General features: G+C 39.0%; 3 protein-coding genes and 1 long non-coding RNA gene across 8 annotated transcripts in view; 3 read left to right on the top strand and 1 right to left on the bottom strand.

The window, feature by feature from the left end:
* LOC131104949 (uncharacterized) overlaps positions 1-4,885 on the top strand; it is a 65,666-nt gene extending 60,781 nt beyond the window's left edge. The window contains exons 4-5 of the long non-coding RNA XR_013629858.1: positions 3,386-3,579; positions 4,604-4,885. This is a non-coding gene — a long non-coding RNA (uncharacterized LOC131104949). The remainder of the gene's footprint in view (positions 1-3,385; positions 3,580-4,603) is intronic.
* LOC131104720 (serine/threonine-protein phosphatase 4 regulatory subunit 2-like) lies at positions 597-5,580 on the bottom strand. 4 transcript variants are annotated; one of them, XM_058052212.2, is made up of 9 exons: positions 5,431-5,580; positions 4,842-4,923; positions 4,553-4,723; positions 3,997-4,090; positions 3,851-3,888; positions 3,683-3,757; positions 3,397-3,540; positions 2,792-3,066; positions 597-1,491 (listed from the first exon to the last, which is right to left on the bottom strand). In XM_058052212.2, the coding sequence occupies exons 1-9, from the start codon at positions 5,462-5,464 to the stop codon at positions 1,205-1,207; spliced, it is 1,200 nt and encodes a 399-aa protein (XP_057908195.2). In that variant the 5' UTR covers positions 5,465-5,580; the 3' UTR covers positions 597-1,204. The 4 variants fall into 4 exon arrangements, with proteins under 4 accessions (XP_057908195.2, XP_057908194.2, XP_057908197.2 ...); XM_058052211.2 differs by having other exon boundaries at positions 2,792-3,069; positions 5,431-5,579; XM_058052214.2 differs by lacking the exon at positions 5,431-5,580 and adding an exon at positions 5,044-5,417 and having other exon boundaries at positions 2,792-3,069.
* Positions 5,543-9,254, top strand: LOC131104722 (eukaryotic translation initiation factor 4E type 3-like). Its single transcript, XM_058052215.2, has 7 exons — positions 5,543-6,097; positions 6,726-6,798; positions 7,072-7,166; positions 7,246-7,306; positions 7,797-7,863; positions 7,968-8,123; positions 8,210-9,254. Exons 1-7 carry the CDS (start codon positions 5,937-5,939, stop codon positions 8,254-8,256), a joined length of 660 nt encoding a protein of 219 aa, XP_057908198.2. The 5' UTR covers positions 5,543-5,936; the 3' UTR covers positions 8,257-9,254.
* A 763-nt stretch (positions 9,255-10,017) lies between these two features.
* On the top strand, positions 10,018-25,039 carry LOC131104629 (forkhead box protein P1-like). 2 transcript variants are annotated; one of them, XM_058051995.2, is made up of 16 exons: positions 10,018-10,127; positions 13,619-13,759; positions 17,264-17,401; positions 17,491-17,577; positions 18,570-18,684; positions 18,768-18,873; positions 18,985-19,092; positions 20,191-20,278; positions 21,254-21,331; positions 21,416-21,608; positions 21,772-21,848; positions 21,937-22,038; positions 22,124-22,251; positions 22,403-22,448; positions 24,013-24,176; positions 24,266-25,039. In XM_058051995.2, exons 2-16 carry the CDS (start codon positions 13,634-13,636, stop codon positions 24,417-24,419), a joined length of 1,710 nt encoding a protein of 569 aa, XP_057907978.2. In that variant the 5' UTR covers positions 10,018-10,127; positions 13,619-13,633; the 3' UTR covers positions 24,420-25,039. The 2 variants fall into 2 exon arrangements, with proteins under 2 accessions (XP_057907978.2, XP_057907977.2); XM_058051994.2 differs by having other exon boundaries at positions 10,109-10,127; positions 17,488-17,577.
* Positions 25,040-26,186: the final 1,147 nt, after the last annotated feature.

The raw sequence follows: 26,186 nt of genomic DNA, 5'->3' as shown, positions 1-26,186 counted from the left end.
CGGGGGGAAAGCATGCCTACTTGTCCGCCTATACCTGCTGACAAAAGGGATTGTGTTAATCTTAGTTGAGAAATGTCAAGGCCATTGTGGATTTTACACCATACACTGTACATGGTAGTGATATATATATTTATATGTATTTAACAAATAAAGAAGAAATGCCAGTATTGATTTACTATATTGTACCGTGCAAATGTCTGAAGACCCCACTTAGTCGAAAGTCCTTGGAATGACATTTGCCGCAGCTGCCACATTGTAAATTAAACAATGGGAATAACAGCATTAGCAGTGCTATTATTCCATTGCACAAAGGTCTTCCTGCAACTGTTGTGTATTTGTTTAGATAACTGCATTTGTTGTGCAGTCTTAGGACTGGTTCTCAGTAACATGGCGTTGCATGCAGTGTTGAATTCCATAATGAAACCTATTTATGCTGCATGTATGTTGTAATAACAACAATAACTTGACTGTTTTTTTAAGCTTTATTGCTTTCCGTGAATACAATGAAAGAAGCATTCATTTTCCAACATTTTTTTTTTTACTTTCTCAAGTGAATGTGTATTACAAGTCTACAAAAATGGATTCACAGGCATGTATTGTAAAAATCGGAGCTCTCTCTCAAAAAAAAAAAAAAAAAAAGTCATGGGTACACCTATGTAGAGGTACTTTGTGTCCTCTAAAAAGAACTACCGGGTTTACAACAGGAAGTTTAGTCACTTAAATGTTGTTTTATGTCAACTATATTTAAGGAATTAGTGCAATATTAAGAGAGATTTACTTTGATGTTATGTTTGTCATAGAAAAAAAAAAACAATTGAAGGGGAGCTGTATTCTCAATATTCTTCCTGTCAACTAGGGTTAGGTTAAAAACAACTCAAGCTATCAATTTTTCAAGTTTAGAAATACATGCCGATGATGTTATTAAAACACAGCTCGTGTAAGTGCTAAATCATTAAGGTCTGGTTTAGAAAGCAGTCAACTTTGAAAACGCCGTCTTCATAATCTCCTTCCTGACACCCAATGCTAATAAGTCCAGGTGAAATGTGTCCATTATCATTACCAGGACAGAAGGTCCATCTTGTGAGGAAGCTCCAGGTCGCCGTCGGTCGGACCTTCTGCTGGAGTCTAGAGTTCCACAGTGCTACAGTGTTCCTCGGTGTGGTATTATACAGTGTCAAGAGTCAGTTGTGTTGTCTGGCTTGTTTTAGTCATTTTGCCCTGACTCTGTGTCGGCCTTTGTGCAATTTGAATTGTCTGCATTGCCCCCTGTTGACAAGTTTGGTGGAATATCAGAAGAGGAGAGGCCCGGCTTGATGCTGGCCAGGCTGTCTCCAACATTGCTGCTGCTGTCCTCAGTGGCTTGCACAGGATGCGTCTTCTCCGGAAGTGGTTGCTCAGGTTGGTCTACGGTGATGTCACGGTTAGGAGGGCAGGCCTCCTCCCTTGCAGCTGCCTCATTTTCGGGTGATCCCGTCTGTGAGGTACTGGGCCCTGAGGAAGAGGAGGGGGAACAAGAGGGAATTGTGGTGTAGCTTTGGCTGCTAGTTGAGTGACAAATTATTTACTACTTGCTAAGATTTAAAAGCACATTTCTGGACATGTTTGATAATTTGCTTGTTTTTAACTTATTGACTTCGTAGTGATTTAATTTTAGAATGAGGGATTATTCCTGGAACCAGTAGACTTTTTTTGTCTAAAAACTTTTGGCTCACTTGGAAAATGCCTTTGGGATCAAGATCAGTGAGTTTCAGAATTCTGCATATTCATTTTATGTAATTCATTTATTTTAATCATATTACACTTTTTATTGGTATGAAGGCTGGGTGACAAAACTCACATACCAAATATCAATATACATCCCAATATTTTTTCCATAAACACAAGTCAAAGCCAAATCTGAATGCAAAGTTATATTGAAATGTAAACAGACATTTTTTGCAGTCTACAAAAAGATGAATGCATAAGCGGGAATTTAACCTGGTACTTTTGGGTTGGGAAGCACGTAGTTTATCAACCAAGCCACAAAGTGATTCAGTAATAAAAACGTTGAAGTGACTTTTCACCAGCAGAGGGCGCCCTTTTAAATTGGCCATTAATTTCTAATCTGAAAATGATTACAGAAAATATAAAATTTAACTAAACATGGGATTGGAATTGAATTGGTTAAAAAAAAAATGTAGGAGTAGTTAGCGACTGATAAATGAGGAATAGATAGATGAAAATGGCCGACATTGCTGAAAGCATTCACACAATGAACTTTGATGGCGAGACTACAACAGCAGTGCCTACGTTAGTTAGCATTCTTTTCAAGTAGCTTTTAAGATAGTAGCAATTAAGATTTTTATATTGAGAAATAAGCAGGACTGAAATCCTAGATTTAAGACTTTAACACCTAAAAATAAGCAAGACGAAGCTGGAAATACACATTTTAAGAATAAAATGCAACCAATAAAAACTGAAACACACAGTGACAAGGCGGGGAGAGCAGGGTTTGAACTTCCAACCTTCCACTTTCTGAACCTCCTGTGCAACGGCCTTGCTGATGGAAAAACATTGTACTATTGTAACTTGATGAATGTGTATCCTGACTCTAGTTGACAGGCCGTGAAATAAGTCTAAATCCATCTTAAATGAAAGGAGGAAAAGAAAATTTCAATTTTGCGCCTTTTCAATGCATTTCAGTTGCGCTTCAGCTTTTCACAATTCATGCGCATTATCTCGTTATGTTAAAATGTTACTTCAAATGTGTCGTGTGCAGTAAACAAGGTAAATCAGAGTATTCAGAACTCACCTGGATCGTCTAAGATAGACTCTGAAGATGCTTCACTCTTGTACGCTTGACCGCAAGAGTCTTCTGAAGATTCTGGCATCGGCGAGGAGTTATCCGTGCCTTTATGAGAGCATTCCTTGTTTTCACATTTTGTGTCACCCTCCTCCTGCTTTTTGTCACCCTTTAGCCTCTTGCTGTTGTGCTTCCCTGAATTGGAGTCTTCATTTTCCTCCTCGGGGCGTTTATTCTTTGTCCTGCTGCGTGATGTTATTTCACCTTCAAGGAGTGAAACACCACTGCTGTAAAAATAGATATGTGAGATCTTTATAACACTTTTTTTAAGCATACAAGTATATACAACTAGTTCAAACAAGCAGTATGATAACTGCACGAGGAGTGGGATGAAATATCAATATCATGATGCATCTCTCATGGTACAGTATTCATACAATTGGAACAAACTGACGTCACACTTTTTCACACAATCTGGACTTTTTAATATGATGTGAATCTCTGTTATGACATTGTTATGCCTATATCACAACGCTATTTGTTTCACAGGAAATATATTATTCAGTGATAACTACGCCTTGTCTATATATCAACCCTATACAGGTACATCCTACCTGATGTGGTGCTCCGCCTCCTCCTCTGTGACGGGCTCCTTGCTGACTTCGCACTCAGGTAGGCCATTGGTGGAAAGCGACGTCGACAATGAAAGCTTTGGCCTGTTCAGCAGTTTCGGCATGCCTGGTCCGTTTACATTTCGACTGGAAAAGAAAGTCCATTCATTGTACGTTCATGAAAAAGTAAGAAGCACCAAATGATTGCACACTAAAGTAACCAAACAGTTCCTCAGAAAACTGTATGAGGATGTTTTGGAGCTGCGGAACTTCTAGGAATGGCCCCCACCTGTCTGAGCATAGAGAAGAGTTACCAGGAAACATTACTCCATTCATTCTGTTCGAACCGGGTGCCCTGTTTTTCCTATAAAAAAAAAAATCAAAGTAACAAAACAAATATCAGTTTATCAGCAAATGCACAAACACAAATACAAAACACAACAGTAAATGTACTTACTCTGATGTCGAGTACACACAGCTTACGACCATTACATTCTGTAAGTCATAGGAAAAATAGTAACCTTATAGTAATGGTAATAATAACATATCTAACATCACTTATGAATGATACATGCACTCAATATATGTAATGTATGTACACACCTTTTCTATACCCCTGAGAAACTTGTCTGTTCCGGAATAGTTTCTCTTGGGGTCGGTGAGCAGTTCACACAGACGCTGAATGGTGAATGGGATTCTGGGAAAGTTACCAAGAGATATGTTTAGAAAACCTCCAGCATCAAAATAGAATTTGAAATATCATATTTTCTTGTGTGTTTAGTTGCTTCAAGTCATTCTTCATTTAGGTATCATGCCATAACAATATCCATCCATTTTCTATGCCGCTTATGCTCAGTAGGGTCACGGGGGTATGCTGGAGCCTATCCCAGCTGGGTGAGAGACAGTCATTCACACTTACATTCATACCTATGGACAATTTGGAGTCAGCAATTAAACTAGCATGCATGTTTTTGGAATGTGGGAGCGATCATGCTAACATCCATAACTACAAAAATATATATATCATTTAATTTGTTAGGAGAACGTCAACCTACAGTGGTGTGAAAATGTTTACTTCAAAGATGATGTGCATTGTCAGAAAACTGTGCTGCTTCACATATTTGAGTGTAACTGCATTTCTTCTGGCATCTTCACTCACCCATTGAAGCTGTCGACTATTTTTAAAATCCTGTTCTTCATCTCCTCAAAGGGAACGTGTTCAACATTGGGATTGTGAGGACCTCTCTGCTCTGGTGTAGATGCACGGAAATCATCAATAACCTTCTCCAATTTGAACATGAAGTACGACTTGAATTGTGGCCATGGGATCCTAATGGGAGATCAGAAAAGATTTGCTCACATCAAGAATGCAAAAGAACAATAGCAACCATTTGCTGATGTAACTGAATGAAAATGTGTCAACATTTGTTCACACGTAGTAAACTCACAGTGATTCCCCCGTCTTGGCAACATGACACAGGAATTGCTCCAAGGCTGGATTTGTGTCCCGTTTCACTTTCTTCTCAAAAGCTGCAAATGACGACATTAATGTTTTGAGATTGTGGCAAAAGGAAAGCACACAATACGCTTACTAGACGGAGACAAGAAGCGAGCGATTCAGCATGGAAATTGGCACTTGAATGTTCTTACACTGTGATTCGGTCAAGACGAGTCGACTGGCAGGGTTAAAAACAAGTAAACGTCACGCCATTAAATCGTCACACACCAATTACAAAAAACAGCGGTTCAATTGAAAGTTGGCGTATGGTAGCGTGCATGTTTATAATAATTTGCACAATCACTTGCTACCAAATCACCAATAATAAGGACAGACGTTTTAAGTAAAATAATAATGTGAATCAACTTGTAAGTCCAGCAGACACCACAGTGTGCTGGCTGCCTCTTGTTTGTAAGCTAAGTTGCGGTCACGTAGTTAGCAACCATTAGCGAGTCAGCCGAGTGTAGAAAAATAAATATCCTAAAAAAAAAACTCTCATGAATGCGACAGCACTTATTTGTAGTAACTGGCAAGTTTGCCTTGAAACGCTTCCAATAACGCCTCGGTGTCCATCGCTGTCTCCAGGCCACAGGAAGGAAATACTTGCTAGTTAGCAATAGCAGGTAGCAACACAACAAAGCTGGTCCGGGTGAAGACTGCGCATGTCAGTGGTGACGTCATACATTTACGGAAGTTTGTATTTCTGCGTCAAAAATAGCCTTTTGTGTGGAACGGATGCTTAACTACAATACCACTCCTTCGACAGTGGACACAGCGTATGTTTTTCTGTGGACGTCAGAAGTCAAACTTCGAGTTTGAAATATTCATACGTCGGGCGTCATCGTTTTTTTTTGCTGTTGTGAGGGGCACCAACCGGCGAGGCGGCAAATGAGTCAGCAGCTGATCAACAGATTTACTTGAACCTATCAACGTGGACATGTAACACGCGAGCTGAGGGGGGAAACAACGTCACATGACGACTGCCTGTTTTTTTTCCAATTATTTATTTATATAAAGCCCTTTCGAGTTCTCAGAGGACGCAACAATGGCAGTCCCGGTAGCTGCCACGTTACATTTGATTTCTCCATCAAGCCCAGTTGGTCTCCTGGAGCCCAACATTGACATCGGAGGAACAATAAAGAGCTCCAACAATAAAGAGGATGACACTCTGCCATTACATTCTGCCTGGACCTTCTGGCTTGACAGGTAAGTTCCACTAAAGTTATTATTCATTCACCTGAGGTAGAAAAAAAGTGGTGGCAGATACACTATAACTTAATAATACCAGTTTTTGAATTGATTATAAACAAATTACACTGAAATTAAAATGACTTTACTGTGGCCCTTGCCACCTGTTTTTCTCTTTGACCTACATTTACAAGTCACCTGCTTGTTAGACTTCTAAAATAAATAAAATGCTCACACATTCGAGACCTGATTTCAGGCTAGGTCAAGTTCTCTTATCTCTTCACATGTTAGTTTTGGATCAGGTTTTATTGTTGCAAACTTGTTGACCCCCATACCCTGCTCCGTGGTTTTATAACACAAAACCCACTAGGCCTTACTCCACTTGCTATTTCACTGTGAATTTCATATTGAAAAACAGCAAGTGTTACACAAGCCACTTCATGTACATGTTAGAGGGTGCTGAGTTCTAATGAGGTCAGTGTTGTTTACTTGCTGTTTTGTCACCTGATTCCCACCTCAATGTTGTCTCTTTGATCACCAGTTCACCAGAATGTGCCACACACCCCGAAGAGGGGGGAAAAAAAACCAATTCAGAACATGTCAGACAGGCGATTTTTGAGATTTAATAAAATATCTCCTTTCTCAGATCTCTACCAGGAACTACAGCAGCTGAATGCGAGTCTAACCTGAAGAAAATCTACACAGTGGAGACCGTCCAGGTAAGATTTATATTTCATAGGCAGCAAACAGGCTCAATCATGTGCACTGTTTATATTTATTACACCACATCATTTATATGTAAGGCTCTGATTCCCATCTGGAGGACTAATTATATTCATTACAGCTATTATAGTAGAATGATGTCAATATCAACTTCCTGTTAAGATAAAGCACAATAAACACATAGTAAAGTATTAACTATTAATGAAGCTGATATGTTTTTTTTACTTCCTTGACAAATAAACATGCCAAATAAAATATATTTCCTCTAGAACTTTTGGAGAGTTTACAACAACATACCCAGTGTTGCTATCTTGCCACTGAGGAGCAGCTATCATCTTATGAGAGGTGAAAGAAAACCTCTCTGGTGGGTAAAATGAAGTATATGCATATGGAGTAGATACTTTTATACTAATTTACAATGTCGTCTGATGATTGCCATACAGGGAAGAAGAAAGCAATGCTAAAGGTGGCGTTTGGAGGTTGAAAGTACCAAAAGAGTGCACTGTGAGTAATTCATGAAAGGATGAAATAACTTTTATTTTCCATGTGTACAGTGGAACCTTGATTTTTGTACACCCCTGTTTTAGTAAGATTCGGTTTTGGGTGAAAATTATTGCTACAATATGTGCCTTAGTGAACATAGTTTCAAGATGGAATGGTTTAAGGGAAACGGAAAACGGGTAGTAACCTGGCACGTGTGTGTGTGTGTAAATTTTACATTAAAGTTAAAGTGAGCAGCTTAAAAGGTAAAAGAGATGATAAATGCCCATTAATCCATTTAATTCACCATTTAGATTAATTTTCATTTATTTTCTTCATGTAAAAGTATAATTTTTGTACATGTTTTGTGTAAATGACTTAATTGATTCATTGAATTAACATTATTTTTTATTGGAAGATTTGATTTGGTTTTCATTTTTTGTCTGACCTTTTGGAGCGGATTAATGACAAAAACCGAGGTTCCACTGTAATAGCATCAACTTTATGTTTACAGTCTGCTGTGTGGAAGGAATTGCTGCTAGCCACCATTGGGGAACAGTTCAGTGATTATTGTGCTGCAGGTAAACATCTTTATTCGGGAATGTTTTGCTTCAGTAACTGTGCCGCAAGGCAAACAATTATCTATAGTCAATATTGAATTGATTGACTATCCTGTAACTCACAGACGATGAAGTGATCGGAGTCAGCGTCAGTGTAAGAGACAGAGAAGATGTCGTTCAGGTCTGGAATGGAAACGCTTTGCGTGCTGATGAGTCCAACATTTTAGGAAGGATCCACAAGCTCCTTCCACAGACGCAGTTTAAAGCAGTGTTTTACAAACGTGAGTATTTCCTCACATAGTGTGTTTTTGCAATGATTTCAAACTTAGAAATGTAAATAATGCTGACGTGTTTATGTTCATTGCAGCTCATAAGGAGCATCATGCTTTTGAAGGAGGTCGATCACGACATTAGCACATTTTGCACTTTAAAGCACATCATGGACTATAGTAGTCGGGCACATTTTGAAGCAGTTGAGCTGATTCTCATGTCGTCTTAATGTCAATGTGGATTCCTCGTCCAACTTGTTATTCCTCATGATATCTGAAATTATTTTGCATTTTTAAAAATGACATAATGCATTACTAATTTGTTTTTATACTGCAAACTTGTGCAAAAACAACCTAAATATTTTACAGTAAAGCTCACAAAATATACCTTTTTAAAAATCTCACATTTCTTACCACTTTTTTTATGTTAATGCCAAAGTAAAGTTCCTGATACTGAATGCAGTCTGGTCATTTATCAGATCATTGCACTTTTGTTTCTATCGACTTCTGGTTAAATGTGTATTGAGAAATGTGTTTGTTCTTATTACAGTGACCCCAGTAAATAACACTAAAGTAGTTCCTGAGGAATATGATTGTGCAATCAGTTCTAGTATGTTGTTTTTGTCTCTGCCCTAAACAAGCACTGTTGTTGTTGTTGTTGTTGTTGTTATTAGCCGACCCTTTGAGGTAAAACTGATAGAAGGGAAAACTAAAACACACTGTTTAATTTTTTTTTCTTTACAACTTTTGATAGTAGCTGAATCAATGTATTGTTTTCAAGGTTGTTTCAAGCAAATGAGAAACAGTACAACCTGAAATGTAGCATGAGTGCTTCTAATCAGAAATTTTGTGACTTTTTATGACTGAAAAACTTTAGAATTTGGTTAATTTCTGAATCAACGGCCATCATACTGTTTTGAAATGAATAGCGACTAGAATATAGTCACATCCGCAAGGCTTACATCTATGCTCGCACATATACAGATGGCCTTTCACTCTTGCGATCTCAGACCTTTGTAACTGTTGATCTTGGATGGTGCCTTGTGTTTACCAGCAAACAAGAATGTTAGTAGTCATACGTTCTTGCATGTCTGTTTGTTTTAGTTTTGTTTGAAAAATAAAGCATGTGAAAACCTTCCCAAATGCACTTGGGTTGTCATGTTTTATAGATTAATTTGTCATTCAGTCAGTTGGCCACAGCAGCAATTCAATTTCCTTTTCTGATGGTTTGTCACCTGCCACTAGACAAATGTGGAAGGGAAATGTCACCATCTTGTGGCTGGAGCTGTTAATTCAAAAACATTTTCATAGAATACAATCGGGGGATTATTGTTGGAGGATGGCAATTTATTATATGTTAGATTGCATAAAAGGCACATTTACAGTGTAGCATTACATTTGCAAATATATACATACTGTATATACATATCTGCAAGGTTATAAGTGATGTATACTAAATCTACAATTACACAAGATTAATACAAAGTTATTGATTATAATGTAAATAGCCCAAGACGCAGTGTTTTTTTATATTTCATTTACATTTTTTGTTTTATTTAGTTTTGTATTCTGTCTATAAATGTGGATGCTGTGGCAAAGTAGTTTCCTACAAACTACAATGTATAAAATACTTGAAATTCAATGATAATAATGTATAACTGTTAGATGTTATTAAATATCACAAATATTACATTATTTGTTTTGGTAAATATAGATTTTTTTTTTCGTTTTTTATTGTTGGGGCTTCGTTTGTAAATGTTGGGAAATTAAAATGAACGAATTAGAAAACAATTTTGTGTCCAAAGATGTACAATAAACATCGTTATTTTGTGTGGTTTTTCAAGACGATGGAGGACGGTCCCGCGTGTGGACATGACGTCACCATTGTTTACTTTTACAGAAGCCACACCCTCTGTTAGCAACTTGTGGCTAGCCCGGCTACCAACGAAGCCCCACCGAGCTTCATTCGCCAGCCACCACCCCCGAGCCCAACACTGTCTACGCGTACATAACCTGGTGAGTTAAAGTTAATTGAGTTACGCGCAAATAAACCTCAACACTAATGCTGACCTATACATGTTATTTATTGCAATATCCCCGTTTGTAACACGGAGAAAGAGACGATTGTTTTCAGTTAGCGGCTAGCTTTTGTTGTCCATTGCTACTGATTACCCACAAGGTTGTATGTTTAAAACACATGTCTGTATTGTGACTTGTCAGAGAGAGTGGGTCAATATAGCATTTAAATAACACGAGCTATTCCGGACATTAAACATGCTAACTCACAGTTCCTCATTTGTTACGCATAGCTTTTGGGTTCGGGTACTAGGAGAAACCTGCAATGGCTGCTCTCAGCGATGTCGAGTCCATTCATTTTGCGTGGAACATATCGCACAGCTATTAATGCACACCTAACACATCATATTATCAGGGTGATGTATGGTGGAATTATGGCCGTTTGGTTGTCGCACTTTGAGTGGAACGACCGTACTCAAAGTCGGTAAACTTCCTGAATTTTCACTCAATTTCCTTTTTGCGTACGACCTTTAACTCGACTTCAACACAGACACGAAGGTTGATGGATTGTCAAAGCAATGCAGACCATGCCTCCATTCTAAGCAGCACCATCACCACATGTACATGAGAAAGTTGAAGCCAGCATTGCACCATTTAACCTCATTCTTTTATTAAGATGCTACACATCTGTACTGTTTTAGCTTCTAATATGTTTTATCAAATTGCATTGGATAGTTTTGAGTTTGATGCACAATAATAATTTGCAGAATTTTCAATTATTACAAAACCAACATTGAGTCCCGCCCCAAACATCTTCAGACATGACAACAGGAAACTCGGCTCTTTTGTTTTTAGAAGTAACCCTGATCCTGAAAGCATAAGCACACAGAATGGAAACCTCGCCTGCAAATGCCGGATATGACTTAGATAGGTTTTCATTTTCAGGAATCACTTCACTTTTTTGACCTTTTTTTTTTTTTGCAATACCCGGATTATGAATAATGCTCAGACACATCCATCTCATGCAGGAAATGCTCTTTTCTAAAGTGCAAACAGTATAACTGCATCTGTAATATAACTTAAGAGTGATCCCAGTGAACTCCTCAATGTTTTATGTTTAATATTCATTATGCTGTAAGTTAAATGGCTGTTTTCTTTGTATGATTTATACGTTTTTTTGAACCTTGAAGATCTCCTCGGGGCAATGCAGCCTGTTTCATCTTGAGCTTTTTCATCTGCACACATCATCTGTTTGCCTACTTTATTTACTTTTGTTTATGCTGCTTAGCTTTTGACTCAAGCACTCCCAAGCTGTACACATAAAAGCCTCCTTGTGCATTGTACTACCTGACACGGCCGTTTATCGCACCACCTGGTTAATGGTAAATTGTTCCAGAAGGAAGATATGTTTGCACATAAACACAGACCCAGGGCCCCTGTGTTTACAGTAGCCATGGCAGCACTCAGTTATTCAACAAATAGACCCAAGCATGTTCCTCTCCCAGTTCCAAAGGAGACCGTTTTTAACTTGTTTTTTTAACATGCTAAACTGGTTACATTTATTTCTCTAAAAGATTGGTGCTTTCAGATACTAGTCAACAGCGGGTTATTTATTCCTATTGAAATGTTACTTTTGTGGCCCCTGGTGGGTTGATCGTTTCAAAAGCTAATATTACCCACACATACCCCAAAGCAGTGTTTGTGGACGACGGAGAATTTGTGAAAGAAGGACAAAATCATGACGTGCTGGCTTCCTAGTGGAAAGTAAAGTTCAAGTTATTCAACTTCGAAAGACTAAAAAAACACAGCATCTTAATTCTCATCAATACTTAGTATACTTTGTGCAATGGATGTAACTACAAATCTTAGTGTTCTTGTTGAGTAGGTTGCAATCACATCCTGCGATGATCCGTGTATTTGCCACTTGATACACTCTAAAATACTGACTTGAAATACACACCCTGAAACTGAAAGCTTTTACTGTTTGTTTGGAGTTTGTTTGCTATCAGTTCCACCCTTGTGCTTCAAAGGTCACAAAGAACTTCCTGCCTCAGGTATAAATTGAATTGCATCCACATAGAATTATAATATGTCACTTCATTTTGATATTATTCAGCAATATTCTAACTGACTCGAGCTATTCCAGCATGCTGGGGCTGGGGCTTCGGCTTGATTATTGAGTATTTGTCCTTGATTATCCCGCCACTGGCGTCCACTGCCACGACTCTGCAGCATTTGGGCTTCTTGTGCGATGTCATTTTGTAGCATTTTTGTGGTTCATTGTGTTGCTACTGTACAAGGGGATGGTTATACCATTTGATGAGAGGAGCAATCGCATTAATCATATGACACAAATATGTCGTGTGCACAACATGGGCTTTGACTTTGTGGATTATTTTTAGTTTGTGCACTTTTTACATTTACAGTAGTATAGTGGTCACCATTCTTTTGAGCGTCTGTGTGAACATGGGTAAGCTCAACCCCCCTTTTGCACCGAGCTCGGGGCTGTGTGCTTGCCCGGAGAACGGCGAGGTGTACGGGCGTATTTTGTTGTCAAAATGCATGCGTGCTAATCACATATGTAACAATGCATTAATTCTTCCCTAATATTTTTACAATTGTAGCGAAGAGCCAGGACTTTATGTGATTTAATCAAACTCTGTGGTGCACCTCATTCACACGGATGCTCCGGTCAGAAAGCCAGACCCAATTGGATGAGCTTGATTAATGCACAGTTCATATTTTTATCCAGCGGGCTGATGTGACATTGATATACTGTTTGATGTATCGTCTGGTATATTTTATCACCAACACAGACGGACATAAACATATTGGGCTCTATTTTTGTAAACCGCCGCGCCAACAGGGTTTTGCCAGTGCACTTTGCAATTGTCGTGAGTAGCGCAGCGCAACGCACCCACGCCCAGGTCCCTCCCACCAGCGCAAGTAGCTAAGAGGGAGAAGAAAATGCGTAAGAGGGTTTAACACAGCCGAGTGTAATCTTAACCAATCAAATGAACACCTCTCATTGCCTTTAAATGTGCAGGGCCCACTGGACTGCACATCATAGGCACACCACAATGCATGCACCACATACACCATCTGTTCCTGAAAGTTACATTAAACACAGCGGCAGGCTAATCCAGGCATTTTGCTTGTGATCACCAGAATGCTCTCCATCGCCAAATAGAAGTCTTCTCACTTCTAAAATGTGGATTTGTGGGGGGGGGGCAAGCCGCTTAGCCTATCTTGGCACAGCCTGTCTACGAAGTCGTGTGTGCACAGTGGTGTATAATATTTTTTAGCATCTCAAGGAGGGAAAATGCACATTTTTGAAAAGAGTGAAAAATATCTGACTTTTTAGTAAGACCACAAATGCATCCTGGTTGAGTTCTGACTGATGATTAGAAGAGGCTACTGCAACAAGTTGAGAATGGTGTTGTCCTAATGTACCAAACCTTTTCATCCAGCTGTGTTTGTTTCTTTGGCAGGTCAGTGAAGTCCAGATGCATGAGTCTGGGTCAGAACCAACGAGCCACGTCATTCCAGCTGTTAGGACACAGAACGGGAAAAATGCTGACAACGACAGTCGACTGAGGAGTGGCCATACTCCTCCCCCAGAGTCACCCAGGGTCAGTTTTTCCTCGTTGGTTGTATTTAATACAACATTCACTGCTCAGAGGCTAATTTTGATCATGTTACCCAGTACTGATTAATACTGTAGAACTGGAGTTCTTGTAACTAATGTGTTGCACATTATTAAGCTTATTTGACAGACCTTTGAGGTCGGCCATCTTTGCTCAAATAACAATTTCACGTCTGAAGCGTCCCTTTGGAGGTTAAAGTATGCGGTAAAAAAAAAAAATCATCCTCTTTGTTTTAGTGAGGGCCTTTCTAGTTTGACATGAATAGCTTTTTTTCAAACCAACGATCCTCCCTATCAAATATTTGGATATCATACTCGGTATGAATTGCTGAGTCTGGCCCCTATTGCAGGGGTCACGGACTTTTTTGGCTAAGACAGCCATGAAAGCCATTTTTTTTTCAAATGTTTCGAAATTCTGGATAAGGAGTTGGCTAAAAAGAGGTGCTTAAGAAGCCATCTATATCAAACTAGACAAACCACCATCACCTAATGTCTACTTACAACAGTGTCCTCTCATCTCTCCCCCAATGATAGTCTCATTCCAATGGCTGTTTTGCCCCCACCCAGGGGAAAGACTTATTATACAGGACCATCATTCATAACAGAACTATAGTGACCGCACCCACAAGGAGACACTATGGACAGACTCCAGAAATTTTGCAAAAATTTTGAACTTTTTGAATGATGGGTAAGGGAAGTAGTCCAGTTGCCTCAATTTCAGCCTTTTTAGATTAGCCTTTAATTTCTAAAAAATGTTTGTTGTTCCCAGACGGAATTTGAAATGGAGATAATCGGGTTTGCCCTGTTTATTTGTAAAGCTATTTTCAATCAACCAGTTGTGTAATTTAATATTGTGGGGGTTGATGGTGCTCCTTTTTGTAGGTTGTGTATCCGTATTAATGGAGTTTTTTTTTTTGCTGTCAATCATATTGGAGTTCACAAGACCAGTCTTGCAGGAACTGATCTGTGTTTACACTCTGTTGCTCGCTGGAATGACTCTCAACAATAACAACAACACAAGATGTTTGGACTTGCTTGCTGCCATGGTAACAGGGATTAGGCAAAGGCTGTTGTTGTGTTGACGGTGTCCACAGAAAACAGGGGGGGCCAACTGGCTGTGTCTGTGGAGTAGACCTGTTTTCATCGCTTTTGTGGCCACCTCCGCAACATTGAATCGCATAAGAAAGGCCAAACTCGGAGGCAGTCGTCTGTTATTGTTAGCCCAAAGCCTGTGTGAAATTCTCTGTCAGTTTGTTTACTCGATTCAAAACAGACTCTGCCTCAGAGAGGGATGTTTGTTTGTGGTTCAGACCTTAATTAAAATATGAATCCTGCATTCTGTTTTTGTAAACAGGCTCTGCCCGCTTTTATTCATTATTTAGTCTCTGTGCAATTTTGATTACTTTGTTTATGTTTACGGCAAACACTGCTGGAGCAGTGAGGCTCGACAGGGAGTGGGGGTTGGTAAATTGCTGCCTGCTCAGTAGAGGATGTTGTTTTTGTGGCAGTGGTGGTTGCTGCTGTTGTTGTTGTTATTTTGATGGTGTGCTAATTCCCTTGAGCCATCTGCTGTTGTTTGGTGCATTTTGAGTTGAATTGGCTGCAAAGGGCTTTCTTACAGAAGACGTGAACTGGAATAATTATCAGCTGCACACCGTTCTATGCATTGAAGTGTGTTTTGATGGTATGGCGTTAATGCGTGATGCATTCTTTGCTCACACCGCCTTTGCTAACCCCTCACCACACATGTCAAATCTGTCCCAGCACATCATTTTATGCAACAGCACGACTCCTTGGAAGTACATCCAGTGACATAAGACTGTATGCCAGGGGTCTCAAACACACGGCCCGCTTGCCAAATGTGGCCCGCAGGACACTAGTTTGAGGCCCCCGCCTTGATATGAAAGTTTAATGTGCAAGTTTGATGTGGATGCTGTATGGTATCATGTACCCAGAAAAAATTATTACGTTTGATTAATGTTCATGTTAAAGGTTAAATAACTGTTAATAGTTATCCTCCCTATTCGTGTGGAAGTGGTAAGTTTTTGGCTATTTAAGTTTAAAGGAAATAACTTGAAGTCTACCGTTTAGGTCGCTAGCTCTCTAGTTTGCGAGTTAGCATGTGTCTCAAGACCCTGCAGTTGCGCAATATGTTGTAAATAAAAAGAGTATAAATGTGACTATAGTCGTGTTTTGTCATGTCTACAGGGCTCTAATAATGCTTTGTTAATTTTAATCTAAAAAAAATAATTTGTCTACCCACCAACTATATGTGGTTTCTTAAGTTGTTATTATTTGCCGTTTTATTAATATATTTATTTATTTATTACTGATTGATTTTCTTTATTCTTGATTTGTTTATTTATTTTTCATCTTATTTTGTGTAGAAAAATAAAAAGTAAGATATTTCAGAACAGTGGAATGTTTATCAGTGCTTTTCTTGTAGAAAATTGGAACCAAGGCTAAGTTTTTTTTTTTTTTTTTTTTTTTTTTTAATAAATGCGTTTTTGTTTTTTTTTGGAAAACCTGATGCGGCCCAGTCTCACCCAGATCCGAGCTCCAGTGGCCCCCAAGTAAATTGAGTTTGAGACCCCTGCTGTATGCAAATAAAAAAAAAACATACATTTTGTGATGTTATTTTACTTTTGAATATTATCCATTCCCTAGAGGTGTTTTGGGGAAAATAGGAGTTGTCCAAATAAACAAACGACAGATGGGGAAAGCAAATACATGTTTGTCTTTCAAAGAGACAAACCGGTATGGCTTCTCTATGAGACACTGTCTGTGTTTAAGTAATCAAATTTACAGCGGAACTTTGAAACCAATAATGGACTGCTGTAAATGTACATTTGTTTCCAGAGAAAGACATGGAAGCTAGCGTCAGATGTGATTAATATACTGTATATGGTATCCTAAACATAAAACTAGTCTGTATTGTGACATTATGCTTTGAAATGAACATTGTCTGACCAAGATGGTGTGCAGCATAGTGTGTGCAAAACTGTGAACATTGCCACATTAAAGTCGTACAGGCTTGTCCAGCAGTATTGCAAGACCCTTAAAATAGACAATCTGTGTCACTCCCAGCAACTACCTCATTCTAAGATACTATATCATCAAGATTTTGCAGGCGCAGTTCTTCTTTTAACAATATGTTGTCTAGCGTATATTTTATTTGTTGTTCCTTTTCATGTTTGTAAAGCGTGTTCACACACGTGTGGCTCCTCGCTATCCAACCAACAAGAACATTCTTATCAAGTACATTCGTAATATGTTTACACAACTGTTTCATCTTGTTTTTCTCTCCTGTCAGTGTTTTCAACACCGAGTGACACCACACCCCTTTTTCCTTTGTGTATTTTTGTGAGTGTGTTAACAAGTCCACAAAAGCACCCATTGGAATGAAAACGTACATTTCCTCTGTCAATGTGCCACGTTATGTTGATAATGTCCTTGATTTTCTTCTAATACAATGTCACGGTTGTATCAGGTGCCAGCATCATCATCCATGATGACTCCGCCAGCCGAGGCTCCTCAGCAGCTGCAGCAGACGCCACAGCAGCAGGTCCTCAGTCCTCAGCAGATCCAAGCCCTGTTCCAGCAGCAGAAGGCCCTCATGTTACACCAGGTACTGTCCAGATTAGGTCTTTTGTCTTTGCTGAGTATAACGTTTCTGTTTGCTTTAACTCTAATCATTCTTCAACATGTCTGCAGCAGCAAATCCAAGAGGTCTTCAAGAACCAACAAGAACAGCTAAATATGCAGCTGCTCCAACAGAAGAATGCTGGGATAGTTAGCCAGGAGGTAATCTTGCATATATGTTTGCACCACTACTACACTGATATTTGTATTATGTGTGTATGTGTACGGACAGTTTTCTTAATGGTACCTTGGGCAAATTGTGATTATTTTTTAATAATAATAATAAAAAAACAGAAAATAATAAAAACTTAAGAAACCACATATAGTTGGTGGGTAGACAAATTATTTTTTTTCTGATTAAAATGAACAAAGCATTATTAGAGCCCTGTAGACATGACAAAACACGACTATATTCACATTTATACTCTTTTTATTTACAACATATTGCGCAACTGCAGGGTCTTGAGACACATGCTAACTCGCAAACTAGAGAGCTAGCGACCTAAACGGTAGCCTCCAAGTTATTTCCTTTAAACTCAAATAGCCAAAAACTTACCACTTCCACACGGATAGGGAGGATAACTATTAACAGTTATTTAACCTTTAACATGAACATTAATCAAACGTAATAATTTTTTCTGGGTACATGATACCATACAGCATCCATATCAAACTTGCGCGGGCCGCACTAACATTAAACTTTCATATCAAGGCGGGGGCCTCAAACCGCATGTTTGAGACCCCTGATTTACAGAAAAAATAAAATACAAGACAACAATTAATTGTTGGTGAACCTTTTCCCTGCAATGGAAGATAGTTTTAGGTGATGCTTTGCTACTTCTAAAAATCCCATCAGCCACCTGCAATGTCAACATGCACTTACCGGTGCTTCATAACTCCAAGAGGCACTTGGCAGCAGGTGTGGGCGTCTGGATGCAGGAAATGTTAGTTTCTTTCCAAATGTGCATGTCGTCAGGGGACTGTCTTCCACAAGAGGGCTTTGTATGCAAACAATTAAGACAATGTCTCTGACCACATTTAGTACTTATGGGAGTACTGGAAACCACATTGCGGCGGGAAAAAAAACCACAATATTTCTCCATTAAACATTATCTTGAAACATCATTCAAGTTGGTGTGCCAATTTTGTCCCAGCTCACAGCCCAGCAGATCGCCATCCAGCAGCAGCTCCTTCAGGTGCAGCAGCAACATCTCCTCAACCTGCAGAGGCAGGGCCTGCTCTCCGTGCTCCCCACCAGTGCTGCTGCCAGTACGTTGCCTATCTTGTGTTTTTGATTGCTGAGAAGTGTGTGTACCACCCTGTGACTCTAGCTGAGCGCTGTGTTCTTTCAGGCTGTGAGAATGACAGTAGTGCTTCCACGGGTGGGGACTCCAGAGAGTCGTCCAATCACCAATCTGCGACTAACGGCTATCCCGCTCTCGTAAAGAGGAAGGAAAGGTGCTTTCCTGTCCAAACCAAAAATCTGTATACATCCTGCTCTGCGACGGGGGCTGTTCTTTCTAGTGTTATACATAGCTGACACCGGTCATATGCTGTGATTTCTTTCAGTGGCTCTCTGGAGGAAAACACACAGAGTAGCCATCCTCTCTACGGGAACGGCATGTGCAAATGGCCCGGCTGTGAGACAGTCTTTGGAGACTTTCAGGCATTTCTCAAGTGAGTAGCGGAATGTCTTTCCCGCCAACGCTGATTTAATGTTTATGAGCCTCTGAGAAGATGTACCGTTGCATGTATTTTCTGCATTGTGGATCTCAAAGGAGACACAAATGCATTCATACAAAGAGTTTTCTTTAAAACATCCACCCATGAATCAGTTTTACTGAACTGAACTAAAATGTACGCTTTCTGTGGATACAAAAGTCTATTTTCAGATGTCATAATAACATAATAAAATGTGGATTTATACTTAAGTCATTCCTGAATTACATACTTAATACAGTAGAACCTTGGTTAACAGCATTCATTATTTCCAGCAGGTCTGACTCTAACCAAAACAGACTTTAACTGAATCAATTTTTCCTAAAGGAAATCAGTTCTAGCCAAAATTGTTAACACAGAACAAGTTTTTATTGTTTTACAATTATAGTTTTCAATGCCTAAAACAATTAGAAATGCATGTCAATGATGATTGATAGGCATAAATGAACATTTATCCTTCTGTGAAAATATGATTGTTGACGACTGTCACCAAAGACACAAGTGGCAGTGAGATCAACCACCGCCACATTGTGTCTTGGGGAACGGTAGTCTTCAATGAAGGTAAAAGTAACCTTAAATGTTTATTGAGCACTTTAATTCGGCATTTGTATGAAAGTAGAATTGTTTGTGTTTTATGTTAACATTTTTCAGACGCAACTGCTGATGATCATAAACGGGGGACGTAACTTCTGGCCCTGATTGTCATTTTGTTGCTACCTATAGGATACTAACAAGGACGGGCATTTCTGATATTTACACATATAGATATACAATATATATATACATGAAGAATACATATGGGTTCACACTGTATTTATAACACGACAAGACGTGTTAACCAAGGAACACACTAACCGGGGCGGATGCAAACGGAGGTTCCACTGTACTAAGGTAATCATAATCAAAATATGCAGGACAATAAAGTGAAGGGAGCAAGAAGGCAAATAATCTCTATCACATTGAACTTTGCAATCTGCTTCCATTTTGTAAATAAACCTGATCTGCATCAACAAGTGTTTGTTTGCTGTACAGATAAATGTTTTGTTTTGTCCACAGGCATTTGAACAGTGAGCATACACTTGACGACAAGAGCACCGCGCAGTGTCGTGTGCAGATGCAAGTTGTTCAGCAGCTGGAACTACAGGTTTGTTTTCATGTTGTTGGGTTTTTTTGGTGTGTGTCTAAAATTGTGAACTTACTGTAGATGAGTTAGTTGTTCAATGTCTTTTATATACTATAGTGTAAGTACTAGTCAGCTGAGGTGAAATGTCAGGTATGTTGTTTTCACACAAGGCCTGGACCTAGAAGTAGCATCTTTAGACTAAGTACACCAACCCAGTGTTTCTATTAACCCTTTAACGGGTCCGTAGAGGACAAAATAAGTCTACTAAAGTCAATTATTATTGACTATGTATTTTCCGTTAAGGTTGTCAGAACAGCATAATGCGTGTATGTGTGGTCTAAATCAGGGGTTTCAAACATGCGGCCCGCGGGCCAAATGTGGCCCGCAGGACACTAGTTTGAGGCCCCCGCCTTGATATGAAAGTTTAATGTTAGTGCGGCCCGCGCAAGTTTGATATGGATGCTGTATGGTATCATGTACCCAGAAAAAATTATTACGTTTGATTAATGTTCATGTTAAAGGTTAAATAACTGTTAATAGTTATCCTCCCTATCCGTGTGGAAGTGGTAAGTTTTTGGCTATTTAAGTTTAAAGGAAATAACTTGAAGGTTACCGTTGTCTACCTACCAACTATATGTGGTTTCTTAAGTTTTTATTATTTGCCGTTTTATTATTATTATTATATTTATTTATTACTGATTGATTGATTTTCTTTATTCTTGATTTGTTTATTTATTTTTCATCTTATTTTGTGCAGAAAAATAAAAATTAAGATATTTGAGAACAGTGGAATGTTTTATCAGAGCTTTTATTGTAGAAAATCGGAACCAAAGCACTGAAAAAGTTTGTATATTTTTCTGTTTTTAATAAATGCGCTTTTTTATTTTGGAAACCTGATGCGGCCCAGCCTTGCCCAGACCCTAGCTCCAGTGTGAAAATTGAGTGTGAGACCCCTGGTCGAAATAAACAGACTTTTCCTTTTTGCTCCGCATGCAGCTAAAAAAGGACAAAGAGCGACTCCAAGCAATGATGGCTCACCTGAAGTCATCTGAGCCCAAACCTGCAGCTCAGCCCGTAAGTTTCTTTCACTCAGCACTTCCATATTTTTGTACTTTGTTATATTCCTGATTTTACATTTTGTTTTTTTACGTTTCTCAGGCGAATCTGGTGCCGAATGTGTCCTTCTCCCAGACCACGTTGCCCAAAGGACCCCCTATGAGTGTGTCGCAGACCGCCACGGCACCATCCACACCTCTGACGCCACTCTCCGAGTCCCCCTCAGTCCTAACTCCGAATGGCGTCTTCACCGGGACCCCTGTACGTAGGCGGTACAGTCGCTCCGTCAGCCAAGGTGAATAGCATATCTGCAGGCTTACACTAGTATTTGTAGCTCTCCGAGGTCCTGACATGTAAACAAAGCAGAAAACCATAACGAGAGCATTTCAAAGCCACTTTGAATCTGAACTTCCCATGAGATTGCACGTTAAGTGTTTGTTTGTATTGTTTTGCGGCAGATATTGTCGATAATAAGGAGTTTTACCTGAGCGCAGAAGTAAGACCTCCATTCACGTATGCGTCTCTCATACGACAGGTAAAAGCAAATTTTCACCCTATGCTACACTGCAAGAATTCTCAATGTTTGTCATTATATTGTTTTTTTTTTCCCCCGTAACTTTCAGGCAATATACGAATCACCTCGCAATCAGCTGACTTTAAATGAAATCTACAACTGGTTCACAAGAAACTTTGCCTACTTCCGACGCAACGCAGCGACATGGAAGGTACAGACTTGATACGAGTATTTCTTAGCAGTTATATTTTATGTCCATGTGTGAATATGATGTACATTTTTTTTTTATTGTCCAGAACGCTGTCAGACACAACCTGAGCCTCCATAAGTGCTTTGTCCGCCTGGAGAATGTGAAGGGAGCCGTGTGGACGGTGGACGAGATTGAGTTCCACAGAAGACGGCCCCAGAAGGCTGCTGGTAATGGGTGAGTTAGCTAATGCCTTGTTGACGCCACACAATCTCAGACCCGATGTTTCACTTGAATGGTTTTTGGAGCTTTGGCGTCTACAGCCTGACGGTCATTTCCCGCTCCCGAGCCCTAAGTCGCTCTTTTTTGGTGTCTTTTGTAATTACAGATCTCTCCTGAAAAACAGACAGGGTTTAACCGGATCTGTGTCTCAGGTAGGGGAAAATGTGTGACTGGATTGTACCAATAGATGAGAGAGGGCTATGTTGACGTAGTCGATACGGGCGATACGTATGTACAGACACTCTCTACCCTTCTGTACTGCTAGCACAAGGTCTCGCGTCTTAAAGGCACAGGTACTGTTTTACACCTCGTATTACCCCTTTTCAATGCCCTGTATTTGGATTTTTGTTCATTTGACCATTTTTATGCTTGAATTGAGGCCAAGAAGATGCTTAATTATGCATTATTACAAAATAATAATAGCCATGAAACACCAATCATTATAAATTCATACATTTTTGAAAAACCTGTGCCTTCTGTTGTTGTCATATGATAACTGAAATGTACAAAACCCAAGCTATTTCTCACAAATAATGTAGATCCAATTAAAAAAAAAATCAAAATAGTAATCAAAAATACTGTATGAACAAAAAACACAATTGTGTTTTTTTCATGCAGTAAGCAATGTAAAATAATCATAAATGAGGAGTGGATCAAAGTTGTAGTTGATGCAAGACTAAATTCAATAGTGTTTTTCACCTTCTTGTTTTGGCCCCACGACGGGTTATTTAGCATGGATGCTGAGTCAGCAGGAAGTAAGGTGCTTTGTTTTGGGTGCTCCGTTTTCAGTTCAGGGTCAATCAACGAATTTTTACAAAAACTGAGGCAGTTTCCTAAAAGTAGAGGTAAAATTTCCTTGTTCATCAAAAATAATAATAATAATAATAATAATAATAATAATTATTATTATTATTATTATTGTTTAAACAGGTTTTCTATGCTCTAATTTTCTAACTACTCTAAATAATAATAAGAATTATTATTATTATTATTATTATTATCAATTGTTTGTTTCCCCAGCGTGCTTTGTTGCACTGATGTTGGAAATGACTAATAAGTTACATGTTTAAAGCGCAAAGAGTTGTTGGTTATTCTGCATTATTCGTTCGTAGTGTCTTGTCTTTGGTTATCTACCTATTGCATTTTAATTTAATTTAATTGCATTTCTGTGATATTTTAGCACATTTTATAAGACATCGTGAGTAACAATGGTATGTGGAATATTAATTTGAACACAATTTGTAGCTAGCTTTTGAGCATCACATTTTTATGCCGACATTGGGCCAATAAGTACCAGTGCCCATAATTATCGGACATCCCTAACTATCATTTGAAAATTATGTAAATTTTTAAATTCCATTCTTTGTTATTTTTCCACAAATATTTCACATTTTTGTCTTAATATTTTGTCTTTTTATTTTCATGAGATTTTTACTTTATCATAATATAAAGTTTTAACCAATTCTAAAAAATATTAAAATGGCAACTTTATTCTTTGTTTTGGTTCTCATAATATTACAAGTGATAATAAATTACATTGTTAGTCTTTAATAAATCAACTTTTTTGTCCTAATATTATGACTTTATGCTCCTAAATGTTGTCTTGACTTGAGGTTTTTGTTTTTGCAATGGCCCCCACACTCCTACCATACGTTAGATAAAGGAAAACATGGAACCTTTGACACCATTCGTGTTAATTCTGTTGTTTTCTTGCAGGCTGGAAGTCTAGACTGCAACTCCCTCTACCACCCCGGTGCCATAGGCAGCATTCCGTTACATTCCCTGCCCCACGTCCTTCAAGAGCAGCTGAACGGCGCCCTCGCCAATGGCTCTGGATACCAAAGCGACAGCAGTGCGACACAGTCACCTCCGCAAGCTTAGTAAGCTTCCCCACGCCATAATTTGAATCATCAGTGAGTAGATATGTGACGCAGTTTGCCTTCCTGCTTTTTTTTTTTTTTCAAACCAGCATCAAAGAGGAACAGGAGGACGAAGAGATTTGTGAAAATTACCCTTATGAATCCGAGAGCACAGACGAGCACGGGCACAGCCCTGAGATAAACCGCGACAGAGACAACGGTAGTCCAGAGAGGCTTCGTCTAGACCGCGTGCCCTCGCTTTGACCACAAGGCCCAAGATCTCCTTCACAGCAATGACACGACGTATTCCAAAAAAAAAAAAAAAAAAAGTCCAAAAGCAATTGCTTCATCTACATAACCAAATACACTCTTCTTGTTTTTGTTTCCATATTTATCAGTATTTTTTTTTTTTGTTCTTATAATCAAGTTTTTAATTCTGTACAGTACAGTGATATCATGGATGTGAAACTGTCTTTTCATGGTTGATTTTGTTTAATAAATACAAGGAGCATGAGGAGCATAGAAGCCAAAGGAAAGGAAACACTGATAGCGAGCACTTCAGCATTGGGGAAAAAAAAACAACAAAAAAACACTAGTCGGTTTTTATTTTAGTTGTCATATTATATATATATATATAGATAGATATATCTATACATTTGTAGAGAGATGATTCCTGATATTCACTGCCGACGTGATTGCATATATTTGTATGTAAAGACATCATCAGGTGATTGAAAAACAGAATGTCTTTATACGTGTTGGTATTTTTCACCCCCACAAACATGGTTGAATTTTCTCAAAATGATCATGTAAGACTAGTAACGATAGATTGACCTTTACTGTAAACCATCTCTATGAAGAATAAATCCATCATGATAACTGTGTGCAGGCTTTGTGTGATGGTTGGGGTTCCGCATACTGAATATGCTCTCATTTCACCCCTTTAGCGTAGTGATAAGATTTCACTCTTTTTGGAATTTTGCCCATCATCCACAATCCCTATGTGCTTTCTATATAATTGGGATTCAAACCCGCTAAAAAAACAATTTTTATATACATGCTTTTTCCCCACATACTGCTTATCGTCTGTAATATATTTGTCTTCTTTTCTGCTAAGTGGTGGTATTCGTGTCCCTTGTGTACTATGATGTCAGATACTACAATACACTGTGTCTCCTGATTGGTGAGCATTGATGGAAAAAAGGAGGAGTGAGCTTGTACTTGGTGGGAATACTTGAGCTCAACCCACAATCGGCTATATTAATAATCTACTAAAGACAGGTAATATTCAAATAATACTGTGGGATGATTCATAACGGCAAGAAAACTAATCGGAATAATTGTGATTCTGCAGAAGATGACAACTTCTCCTTCAGCTGCTCCTGAGATGCATTTTATTGAGATGGCAAAGAAACCACAGAGTGACGGTAGGTCTTCCATCACCTTGGTTATGATTTTGCTGAATATCACCTAAAATGTAAAGAGTTAAGTTGAGTGCATGTTAAGTGTTATATGCTTAATTACCTTTATGGTCGAACCATAAATGGGGACTCTGCATGCTTTTTTTAAAATAACATACAAGAACTTCATTTTCTACTGCTTATCCTCATGTGGGTTGCAGAGGTGCTGGAGCCTATCCCAGCTGTCTTTGTGCGAGAGGCGATGTACACCCTGGACTGGTTGCCAGCCAATCACAGGGCACATATAGACAAACAACCATTCACACTCACATTCATACCTATGGACAATTTGGAGTCGCTAATTAACTTAGCATGTTTTTGGAATGTGGGAGGAAACCGGAGTACCCGGAGAAAACCCCACGCATGCACAGAGATGGTGGAATCGAACTCGGGTCTCCTAGCTGTGTGGCCTATGCGCTAACCACTTTGTATACTGTGCAAAATAATAATGCTAAAATTCCCAATATCCCAGCTGACGGGGTCCACCCTGGACTGGGAGCCAGCCAATGGCAGAGCACATACAGACAACCAACCAATGGACAATTTGGAGTCACGCAAAAAAATAAATGAA

This window comes from Doryrhamphus excisus, linkage group LG15 (assembly GCF_037039965.1).
Source record: "Doryrhamphus excisus strain RoL-2023G ecotype Guam linkage group LG15, RoL_Dexc_Guam_v1.1, whole genome shotgun sequence".
Taxonomy (NCBI): domain Eukaryota; kingdom Metazoa; phylum Chordata; class Actinopteri; order Syngnathiformes; family Syngnathidae; genus Doryrhamphus; species Doryrhamphus excisus.
The sequence above is the reverse complement of the archived record's forward strand: the minus strand, read 5'-3'. Positions and strand labels throughout refer to the sequence as shown.